Raw genomic sequence first — 12,453 nt, 5'->3', positions numbered from 1 at the left:
CTTAGTTCGATTAATTTTCCTTTCTGCTCATCTTCCGACGATTCCCCGCGCGAGAAAGTTGATCAAGCGTTTTAATTAATTCCGTTGGTCCTGATTAGTGGTTCGATTGGGACGGGACTGATACTATTTATGGAGAATACGATAATAGTTTAGTATAAATTCATTTTGGTAGCCACAGGAAAGTATCGATTCGTATTAATTGAAAGAAGATGTATATCAATAAATTTGTTATGAGTGAGTAAATTATTTTGTAGTTAAAAAACCACGCCATTTGATGTTTTCTATTGATTTTGAACCTGGATAAATAATATGATTGTAGTCCGTACAACTTCGAACTTCATTTTTATTTTAAATCAATGTTATAATTTTCAAAGCAATAGTCATGAAAGAAATATTTATACAGCCTCTTCAACAATTTATTCCGTAGACTGCACTATAAGAACCGACACATAGAACCAATGACTGAATTAAATAGATATTTCTATAACAAAAAAAAAAGAACAAATGAAATCTTTACTCATCATTTGGAATTAGTTGAACAAATGCTTTTAGTAATCATTTAGTAACCATTTCATAGATACATAATTAAACACTTATACTAACTACCTCAGATTTATTTAAATAAATAAATTACTTTAGTATTTTGAATAAAGTATCCTTAATACACGTCATATCAGTCAGGTTACTCTCGATTGATAGCAAGACAAATGCAAAACGATCAGAGTGGCGTCGCGAAGCGAACCCACGGGGTAACTAGGGTTTTATGTTTATGAATATTGCAAGGGCTGAGACCTTGGCGCGCTACCATCGGGAGAAAATTAGGGCAAAGTTCAGGATTATCCTTCCGGGAACTGGACATGGAAATAGTTAAACTCGGGAATTTTCGCGTTCGTCGACGCATTTATATTACCTATTTCGTGGCATGTGCAGTTTGAATCTCGCTTCTTTTTCTTATCGCTGGTCTGAATTTACATTTCAAGTTATCAGCAAATGTCCGCGGAACGTGGGGCAGTTTCATTTCGCTCTATGGTTAATTAATTGTGGCAAGAACGCATTACGCGTTGAATCGCGTTGAAGATATTATACTGGCTGCTTCGTGGAATTTGGGGCATATGCTAAACTGTTTACTTTTTGAGTAGAACACCAATCGTACGATGTAAAAGACTATCATGATTGGGGAACAACAATATTTCAAGCAACTCAATAATATTTGAGCGTATAGAAGCAGCTTTAGGATTTTGTTTTTAATAAAATACAAGTTGTTAGGAATACATCCGATTTCATGATTTTAAATGGAAATACAAACGATTTCAATTAAAGGTAAAAATGATACCGTTTGAATGTCCATCACGACAACACTGTCGAGGGTATTTTGATATTAAAAAATAAAGGCCTGAAGCTTTCTTCATATTTAAATTGATATGAAAATTGTGCTATACACTGAAAAAGAAATTACATTTTACTGTGATCAAGATTCCACACTAAAGTGTTAACGATCGGTTGTCTACAATCGTTTTCTGTTCTGGAATGTCTATCACAAAGAACGCATCTGAATTAGATTAAAGATCTATAGCCTTTATTGAAAAACTGGATGTACACGTTGTTTGATTGCTGCTATCTCGATAGTTGAACTGCATTCCAATTCCGAAAACAATTGAATTAAATTTCGTCAAAGCATTGTCAAACTTGAGTAAAAACGACACATAGGCGTGTTAACCCGATTTTATGAAAATCTAATCTATCTGGTTTCGTTTTATTCCTAGGTAACTAATAAAACGTTTTAAAAATAAAAAGAAAGGGAATGGTTAAGCATACAACAACCGCAGGCAATGCATCAGTTATGTTTATTTCTATTATCACTCTAAATACACACGGTAAAAATTAATTTTCATGAAATAAATTATGCCCGTCATAGAATCCGTTTTTAGTTACACACCATAACTCAGTTTAAATTTTATTCATTGCGACCCAAACTGAATTAACGATATGAATAAACAAGATTTAAATTATAAACGTTCATACACTTTTCTGCGAAGGAAACGCTATTAATTTTTAGAAAGGTCACTGCAATACTTACTTAACGTTGCAAGTCAGTTATTTTACAAAAAAATACTCGACGTGCAAAGGGGTTAATAATTCTCCTTTCAAGATAGGATAATCTAATAGATCCCACTCGGAACGAACATGAATGTTCATTCATGAGCCTTTCAGGTTGACCGGTACTTTCTTCGTCGGAGTCGCACAAGTTCAGAGGTCAAATTACCTTCTAAAGCTTCCCCTTTTTATGTTACTTTAAAACTACTGGAAATCTAAAGAAGATTCTTAGATAATCCTTTAATAGTTTTTGATCAAGGAAATAATATTCCTCGACAGATGTATAGGTACGAACGTACACACCCATTTTTCACTCAGCATTGAGAAAGTCAGAGCATCGAGAAGCATTTTAGTGGAATTCTTCTCAATTTTCGTTCCACGACTTTTGCCTTTTACTCGACTGCATTCGCGTTCTGATGTTCCCAGAAGATTCGTTTTCTCTGTATGTAAAGCGTACGGTGGGATTGCGAGCATTTGTCTCTCTCCTAAAGGAACAAAAGCTTCTCAGTTTTCTCATGGACAAGGAAATCCATCCTTTGTAATGTATACCATAAGTGGAAGATCCTTTTTAAAGGAAAGCAATAATAGCGGTAAAGGCGATGCTGTGAAGATTAGAAGACGCGAGATCTTTCTATGAATCATGTTGATGTAGACTGATCTTAGATAATTTATTACATTTTATTATTTTCCTTCCATTTTATTATAACCTTCTTTCATAAATATCATACTCGGACTATATGTATACGAATTATAGGGCTTGTTATATTTGTTAAACACTCCACTGCTTTTACTGAGAAAGAGTTACAAGGCTTCCACTTTGGAGATTTAATTTAATTTAAATGAAATTAATACTCACTTCAAAGTTAATATTACTCGATATTTTAGTTTTAGTCCTAGGGCATCTGAGGGTCTCAGAATAGGAATAGGGAATCTTTCGACATTGGAATCTCGTATGGTTTTATGGTTCCTTTTAAAATTGTAAAATGAAATTTTCCTAATTATACATTAACTCTAAATAAAACACATATGGTATACGGATTATTGGTAAAAATGTAGAATATTTCATGAAGATGTGTACCTGGTGCCATTACGAATCGAAACATTCTTTACCGTTTTTCAATCCGACGTTTCCTTACGGAGATACAAGCTATTGAAATTTTTAATCATGAACGCATAGTCACGTGCGGGGAGCGCGCGAGCGCATAGTCACGTGCGGGAGCACGCGCGCGCAACCGAGAGGTAAACAAACTTCGGGCACGGATGGCCCGCATTCGACAGCTCCGAATGGTGAACTTTACTTGCTTCTATCTCGGTAACGAATGATCCAATCGAAAAATGGTAAAGGACTTTTTGTTTTGTGTTATCATGAACTATCTTTCTCGATAGATCTTGAATTTTTATTATTATCCTGTATTGTAAAATTGAAACCTTTTTGCCAAATATCAAATATTCACTTGTTTCACTGCCTTAATAAAATTGAATTATAAATGTACTTCATTCGCCAATGCCACAAATTTCAATTTGGCTTAAAATTAGTATAAACGAAAGAAAGAAAACGGAGTTATAAGTGAAGATAGGTATTTAAAAAATTAAATAAACGTATTATTTCAATTTTTCTCGAGCAAGTTCAATTTGTAAGCCTATCATATTCATTTGAAAAGTATTTTTATATTCAATAGTTACCCCATACCAAGCCTAATAAAAGCCCTCTTAATTTAAAAGAGTAAAATCACGAATAAAACATGTATGCGTGCCAACAGAAACTTTCCTTGAATAAACTTTCCTTTCACTATAATCTATTTTGTAACCATATACCTTCCATAATTTTACATAATATTACACCATTCTAACTATAGCGTACAATAGCCAGTACAATGTTAAAAACAAGACACGTGAGGTTCAGCTTATGGGCCAGTGGCGATGAAAGGCAAGTTTTCAATAGAGTTAAGCAACTTCTGTAATCTGTCATCGACGTGCTCTACGTTGGATGACACATTTCTCTGGATCCCGCATGAAACTTAATGTCAACGCCAAAGACGAAATCGCTTATATATGCCGTTGACTCCCGAACCGCGTTCATTAGCCATGAACTAATCTCATAACAGGGAGGACGACGATACTCTACGTCGGCTTTCCACGCGCCTGCGTACAAATGGATATATAATAAACGGCCTATGCGTGCCACGTAAACCATCAAGCACAGTGGCTATTATTAATTATCCGCTGGTCTACTGCATCAGTGGCTAATCAATCGGGAGTCAGTGACTAATGGGTGTGAATCTAATGGCTTACACGAAATGGATCGGGTATTTCTGGAGATAAGTATTCCCAAAGTGGCACGCAACGAGACCACGATTTCTATCTAATCGAAATCCAGAACTTTTCGAACCGAGTGTTTCTGTAATAAGGAGAATTCATGGGGAAAGGGGTTCCCAAGAAATTTCCTGTCTTAAGAAACCAGTGGAAGTTAGCGTAGTTCATAGCAGTTATTTTTCAAAACATTGAGTTTATCTCTGCACGTTTCAACTATAAGATTTTATGGGTTTCCTCGGTAATAAGATAATGTATACATGAAATAGAGTAATGCAAGGCGAAATAATAAACGATTGTAAACATGGACTATTAGAAATCCAATTTTGTAGAATTCATTTAATTCATTTAATTATATTTCTAATTTTGTAGAGCTATACTATAGAACAATGTATTTTACATGTATGACTACAAACTGTTCAAGTGACACCAACGAGAACCACGAAACAAACACAAGGAGCCATAAAACGAAAAATAAAAATCAAGGGATGATACCGCTCCAAACAAAAAGCGTTAACCACGGCATTTTATTTGCGCGTGGCTTACGGGAAATCTTCATTTGATGATGTACGATAAAAGTGATACGCGCAAGTCTAAAAATCAATATCAACAAATCCACGAGTCACACGATGCACACAGCTTATCGATTGCGGGACGGTTTCCATCGAAATACCAAGCTTTTCGCTTGCGCAAATGCTTATTTATCCCTGGATCGATGCCATAGAATACGTCGAAAGGATGCCGGCTATCCCCTATTGGCATTCTGTCCGCATCGTTTCTTGTCTTGGCCAAGGAGGGATCGAAATACCAAAATGAAGAGCTCCGCCAAAATTTCTCCAAGTTTCCAAATCGCTTCGTATTTCCTGCGAACTTGCGCAAACTCTGGGCGAAAGTCTGGAAAATTTCCTCGAAAACTCCCGTGGAAGGTATTAGCACCCTGGAATCGACAGCCCATCCACCGACGGTGAGGGGAACGGGCAGCCAGCTATTTAATGTACTTGCGATGCCACGAACTTCGCAACAATAAAGTCTAACTACTACATCACTTACGTCACTTCCCTACCTCTTTCTCTCTTGAATTCCAATTTCGACGTTGATGAAACCCAAAAACTAAGGCGTATAAAAATAGTCGGACGACGGTAAAAGGCTGCATAAATCATGAACAGTGCACCTTCAGCCCTTAGACAACAGATTTACTATCTGCAAAACATGATAAACTGGAAGCCTTGGACAGGCAACCGCCATATGTAGTCGAATTTGCATTGTAAAAGGGTTTCTGCTACGTGGTCTAGCGAAATGATATGAAGGAAATTAGAACTGGATAAAATGATTTTAAATTGAACATTATTTCGTTTAGTGAATTAATTGTTCTGGTGGCATTGACAGAATTGGAATATTTTACGTTTCTAATACCGAGTACTGACGAAAATAATACAATTCTGAAATATCAATGTTGTAAATATGTAGTGTATAAACTAAAAAGATTTTCATAATTTTTTCATAAACAGGAATAAAACTCGAATTGACGTGGATTCACGGCAGCGGTCGCGAATGTGTTAATCATTTGACTTGCTGACCATGATATGCTAACGGATCTTCTTCTATTGAATCACTTACAGCAATTTCGAGACAACACATCAGCTTGTGTACCTTCCAATTTTCGAATTAGATATAAACACGTTTACCTCTTGCTTGAACTGAGCGCAAATTGAAACTCGATATGTGATTGTTCATCAGCTGTTGGACTTGCTGTTAGAGGGTGAAAATGATACTAAGGGGAGAAATTCGTAAGATTGAGTTTCGGCGCGTGATTGATGGTCGGGTGGGCTACGGTCGTACAAGATTCGCAGAGAGTACTTTAACAAATACATACTACAGTGAACATTCACTAGATAGTATTTAACAACAATCAATTTTGAAACGTAATTGTACCCTCTCTACCGATATCTTAAACCAATCAAATTATTTAGGAATTCAAATCAAGAGCCAAAAGTAAGTTTAGGAATTAAGAATTCATTAAAGAACTCTATTTTATTCTAGAAATATATTTATAAAATATTCCTGCTGGCGCATTGCAATTGATTAATTGGATTGAAATAATTCATCGAGAAATTATACTCTGAATTAATTAATTACAAACCTTTCCAGAGGAACGTTCTAAGGTATTCTTGTTGATTAATTACCGTTAATTGGCTGGAAAGAAATAATTCATTGTAAAACCGTACACTGCATTAACGAGCCCCGATGATAGATCTCCTCAGGGGAATATTTTTAAGATACTCTTGTTTAATTACAGGAGTGGAATGACGTGAACATGAGATGGAACGTGTCGGAGTACGGGGGTGTGAGAGACCTCAGGATCCCGCCACACAGACTTTGGAAACCTGACGTTCTCATGTATAACAGGTAATCTAACCCTGCCATCATCTGCTCAATATTCATAGAATGATCTGTTTGATTTTTATACGCGTTGACAGGCACAAAGGGTATTAAAATTCTTTTAACGAAGTTTGCACTAATTTAAAAACCAAAATAGCTATTGTTAAGGCAAAAAGAGTATGATTAAAAGTGTAACTCATGAATAGTTCGCTTAATTGTTGGCTGAAGTAAAAGCATCGTAACAAAATAGTTTTCCGAAACTTTACATTAGCAAATTTACTACGCTTGATCGGAGGGATAAGTGCATTTTTATGGCTTCATCAACGTCTTTGTGCCTGTGCTATCGTTTTCAATACACAACAGTTTTAAAGACTTTATATTGCTTTTATTATATCGACTGGATGCATTTTAGTAAAAAAATACGATAAAATGGACATCAAGTACATTAAAACGAAATGATAAAACTGTAAAGCAAAATTCTACTGAAGTAACTACTGAAACAAAATATATATTGAATAATATAATAGTTAAAGAGATGTTGGTTTAATGGTACTGTTGTTTAACCAACGGATGTTGGATTGTATTTAATGAGAACGTCATTTCAATGACGAAGCACAATAATACTCGTTCTTGCGTGAATGATATTAATATTTAAACGCGATGTTTGCGCGTGGCTTGGAAAACCATTAAGTAATTAGAATATATGCATAATGTTGTAATGATACGTTGTATTCGGTATATTTACTCTGTGAGAACATATTGAAATTTACAATAAAGTAATAAACTGAACAATAAAACCTGTCTGTAGATGTAAACGTTATTCAATTGTTGCATGTAAATATTCTTGACAGGTTTGTGAAAAAATTCAATAGAAAAAACTTTGAAGGATAGATCACGCGAGATGTGATTTTTATTAGATGGTTATAAACCACTGCGAGAGTTAACGATAAATGTCAAAAACCATAACGAGCAGATAGACATTTCCATTTCTTTCAAGGCAACATTATAGTCGGTCCTACACCTTTGATCTTTCACCTGAACATGACGTCGTCCACGGTGGATATTAATTTCGCAATGGAATTTGTACGCGAATACGAAATAAGCTTTGTTTCCGGTTAGTTAAACTCCACAAAGCAAATTACTTTTCTTAGGAGTGGGGTCCGATTTAAGCGCGGCTGCATAATATCTGAATCTGACAGCAAGAACGTCCCGTGAATACATAGTTTATTTCAAACGATGAACGATACGGTGCAATTCAGGTTCTTCGTTAACTAGTTTCTCGAAACACAGGGAGTAATATTCATGAGTCTTGGAAAATTGATTTCAAACGTATCGATCGTTAGAATTTGAATTTTATATTGTAAATATGTAACGACTATATATGTGTCTGGGAATGGAGGGAATTCTGGAAAGAAATAGATGTCACATGGAATATCTATACCGACGATAAATCTAGAATGTCATTTTGAAGCACCGAAACCTTGTTCCTCAACTTTACAATGTCGTCAGCAGAAAGGCACCGTTCTTTTTCCAAAATATATACTGTCATTCCAATGTTCTTACTCTTTTTACTGTTCCTCCAGCAGGCAAGTTTAAGTGAATCCGATAAAAGGGACCCGACGTTTTCCAAGTGTCAACTCTTTGCTCGATCAAAAACGGTTTACGTGGCGTGAATAAATCTAGAAATGTCCCAATTCACTCAAAACAGATAATGTTTTAGGTGAAATGCAGACTGAGGCAGGTTCTGCCATTTCTTACATTAAAAAAACACTGCTTTCCTATTTGAAATTCCAACTTCAATATTCTCCCATCGAATTTTTCTGACTCGTCTCGTAATGATTATAATTATTGTTCTTTTTTTAGTTGCAACAAAATTGTAGCTCTTCATACTTTTTTAAGCAAGGAGCGACCGTTTGACAATTTACTACTACTTTTATAAATTTATATTCAATTAAAAAACATGCACGTAGCTTTGCAAACAATTCGCTGAATGTAACTGCAACACTTTCTCCTGAAGATCAATCCACTACAATGAATAGAAGCGTACAATAAATAATCGCTCCTTCGTGACTGCATAACAATAACTAACCTGTCCGCGAGTTAACAATGCAATTCATCCACCGTAACTCGGAAATAAATAATATAAAATAATGGAAGGCTTTAAAATTACAGAATAAATGGCTGTGACCCACGAAAGTTAACCGAACTCGGTAAAGTCGAAACAGAATTTAACGTTAGTTGAAATTTGTTTACCGTTCGCAGTGTCGACGCTCGTTCGGTGAGAGCAGCGTAATTTCTCTTCGGAATAATTAGTTTTACAACATGAACGATATATTTCCTGCGAGCCGCGCACCGGATCGTCCATTCAAAGTGAATGGACGCTGACCAACTTCCGTCGTACAATTGGCCTCAAACGCAGGGATCGGTATTAATCTCCGTGTGCACGTAGGTTGCCGTGAGGTCACTCGCAAAGATGGTGCATGCCTGAATCGCATCGAGGATCGATCAATTAGCCGCTTTGTCGCTTCGTCACAGCGCGTTCCTCGCGTGCTCCACTTTTCATCAGCTCTGTCGAACGAGGAAGTAAACGTTCACGTTTATTATGTTGTACTTCCCCGACGGCGATGGATACCGCCGCTGCAAAATATATTGAACGAAAGGCGACAAAGGCTGGGGAAACAGTCGAAAGCCTCGACGAGATTGCGCTACGGAGACCGTAAAAAATAAACAAAAGGTGGATGACAATCCAATAAAGTTGCATAGTAAAATAAAAATTATTCTTAAGAATAGACTGAATCGTTAGTAGAAACTTTAGTTCACTTTAAAGTTACAGCAATAATAATTAATTTAACTATTGTCAGAAATTAATTTTTAACTGTACTATAGCAAAATATATGATTGTCACTGATATTTAAACGAATAATAAACGTTACTGTATACATTATAAACGTTCGATTTATTCGAAGACATAAATTTTAATTGCATCTCGAAATTTCAGATTGTTATTTGAAAAATAATAAAACGGAAAATTGATTGTACTATTTATAAACTAGAAATGACAAGGAGTAAAATCAAATCATTTCTTTCCCTTCCTACCTACTGAAAATTATTGGAAATACTTTCAAACCTCGAAATTTGGTAGTTCGTCTAATGCACTCAATTAATGCATTTTGCCATTACCTTTATCGAGTACTGATACATATGCGAAATGATTATTCTGGAAATTGGCAAGTAAATTTCTACTGGGGCTAGTGTTGAACACAACCGACACACCACAAAATTGTTGCTACGTGAGTCCAACGGCCGACAACACGTTCGCCGACTTTGTATGTATTCGGCCGCAATAACCGATGATGCTTGATTTGAGTTCTCATTAGAAATGTATAACTGCTGCCACAAATCCGCGGTTTAAATTTACACCAATTACATCTGTTCATTGTTTAACGGTGCACTAGTTAGGGCCATCGTCGGAGGATATTGTTTTAGGCTGAAATTTTTTTTAAACGGCAGCTTCAATATTCAATCTACAGTTGAGTATACTAAAACTTGGGAGCAGTTGTTTACGGTTCAGGATCAAATATACTTTTTATAGCACTTTTACTTTCTTTTTATTCGACTCTTTGAACGTTTTTACATTATCCACAACTTTCAAAATACTCATGTTAAGTTTGTGGAATAGAAAGAGTAGAAATATTAACAAAGTGTTTTTCTCCTAAACAATATTATTGTATAAAGTTAAACTCTGGTATCCTGTTTGACTACCGAGTAGCATCCTAAAACCGCTGCCATTAGATAAACTTGGTTAAGCGTTTAAAAGTTGCAGGCAAAACAAATAGGGGCGAGATTGGCCCGTGCGTCGAATCGCGCAAGGAAAAAGGAAAAGAAAAATTTATCGAGACAGTAAATTCGTTAAGAGCGATCTAGATTCTGAACTATCAGAAATTCTTGGTGACTGGTGCATGGTGCAAAAGTGGGACGCCAGGCCAAGTGGGTCAGTCGCATTAAAAACAAAGCCACCGCCACCATTCGAAGAGAATCAAGGAAAGTATCTACCCCGCGCGGAAATATATTGTCGGAAAACGCTTGCGGCCCCTATTGTTTTTAAGTAGGTAATGTATCGATTCCAGCTCTCCGTCGTATTTGTCGAATTAAAAGTTTAGTTTAAGACGCACTAAACAGAGCGGAAAGAACGGACTGCCCTCCAGTGAATCGTGTCGCGCATTCGAACAATATTTGCGCGTTCCTCGTTAGGCTATTTGGCCGAGCTGACTGGTCATTTTCATATGCAACCCTTTCCACTCGGATGTCTGATGAAACATCACTGTCTAGAAAACTTAGCGATTGTACAAAATAAACGTACGCGAACAGAAATTTTTTCAAAAGTGCATGTTCCCTCAGAAATGTTTCGCTATTCCCATTTTTTTCTCCTTACCAATTTCATACTAACTACCATTTCATACCATTCATACTAACCACCAGAAAGAACCGAAAGAAGTGTTTAGCGTAACAAGAATGAAAGCTTATATTCCTTGATAAATTTTCCATTTTCCTTTGGTCCCTTTTTTAGCAACTTCACGCGTGGAGTGCAATTCATCTCACGATACTTTTCAATTACTACTGAAAAGAACTGAACGACGCGTTTACGACGAAAAAATAGCAGCTGCTTTATACGATTCAAATTCTTTAAGACCATCATAAACTTAGTATCAATTCAATTTCAAATCTGATGTTCTCCCAAGTAATAAGGTGTCCTGTGGCTATAAGTTTTAATATCTACAGTGAAGAGGACCTACTGCAGCACGATTTAATGGAAAATATTAACTGCTTCCCATGCAAGAAACGCCAGATACCAATTTTACTTGGCGATTTTTCCTTAATATTTCTACCTTACCGGATGTCCAATAAATCTCATAATGTATTACCATCTTAGTCGGCAATTTTTCCGTGAAACAAAACAACTCGCGATTTATCGGGTCTTTCCAAACAATACTAATCGAGACTTCTGATGACAGTTGGAGGAATCGATTAAAGAATATTTGAGAAATCTACAGCATAATTAAACGAAACAAATTTTAATACAACGGCGAGATGACCTGAAAAATAATGTTTCCGAATTTAATTAACATTTCGAAGTATCCAAAAATACACAAACGAGTAAAGCGTGTAATTATTTCACTTCGTGACGACTGTAAAATATAAATTTAATCGTTTCACGTTACGCCTCCCAGATGATTTTTAAGCTCTGAAATTAATTAAACTAATGTTGAGCATACATGGCCATCAATTATGGCAGGGTGTCATTAGGGTCACGAGGTGAAGCTCCTCTTACTGTCTGCCGCATGACATAAAGTAATTTCCTCGAAAACAGGATATACTAGAGTGTCAACGAGAAATGAACGGCATTTTTCTGGAAAATGCGACACGATTTGCAGTGAATCCTCGTTCCGGTGAAACGCCCGGCACATAAACTTCTGCCGGCATCTACATGGCACACGTGCGCGCGTTAAACTTACCGTTTGCGGTTTTATAAATATACTACTTCAATAATTTTGTCACGCGAAGCTTCCGCGTAACGGCGCATCTCGGTCGGAAAATGACTGAGAAAAGGAATACGTGAGAAACTAAACGAACGTTGCGAAGATAACGGTTATCAAATGTAACGTGAAAACT

At 36.3% G+C, this 12,453-nt stretch overlaps 1 protein-coding gene across 3 annotated transcripts in view; it reads left to right on the top strand.

The window, feature by feature from the left end:
- The window catches only part of LOC128886345 (neuronal acetylcholine receptor subunit alpha-7-like), a 454,660-nt gene that overhangs the window by 415,042 nt on the left and 27,165 nt on the right, over positions 1 to 12,453 (top strand). For all 3 annotated transcript variants that reach the window (XM_054141148.1, XM_054141149.1, XM_054141147.1), the window contains one exon: positions 6,701 to 6,810. In XM_054141148.1, coding sequence (XP_053997123.1) covers positions 6,701 to 6,810 — 110 coding nt within the window. The remainder of the gene's footprint in view (positions 1 to 6,700; positions 6,811 to 12,453) is intronic.

The sequence above is a fragment of the Hylaeus anthracinus genome, unplaced genomic scaffold (assembly GCF_026225885.1).
Source record: "Hylaeus anthracinus isolate JK02 unplaced genomic scaffold, UHH_iyHylAnth1.0_haploid 11982, whole genome shotgun sequence".
In the NCBI taxonomy this organism is placed as follows: Eukaryota; Metazoa; Arthropoda; class Insecta; order Hymenoptera; family Colletidae; genus Hylaeus; species Hylaeus anthracinus.
The sequence above is the reverse complement of the archived record's forward strand: the minus strand, read 5'-3'. Positions and strand labels throughout refer to the sequence as shown.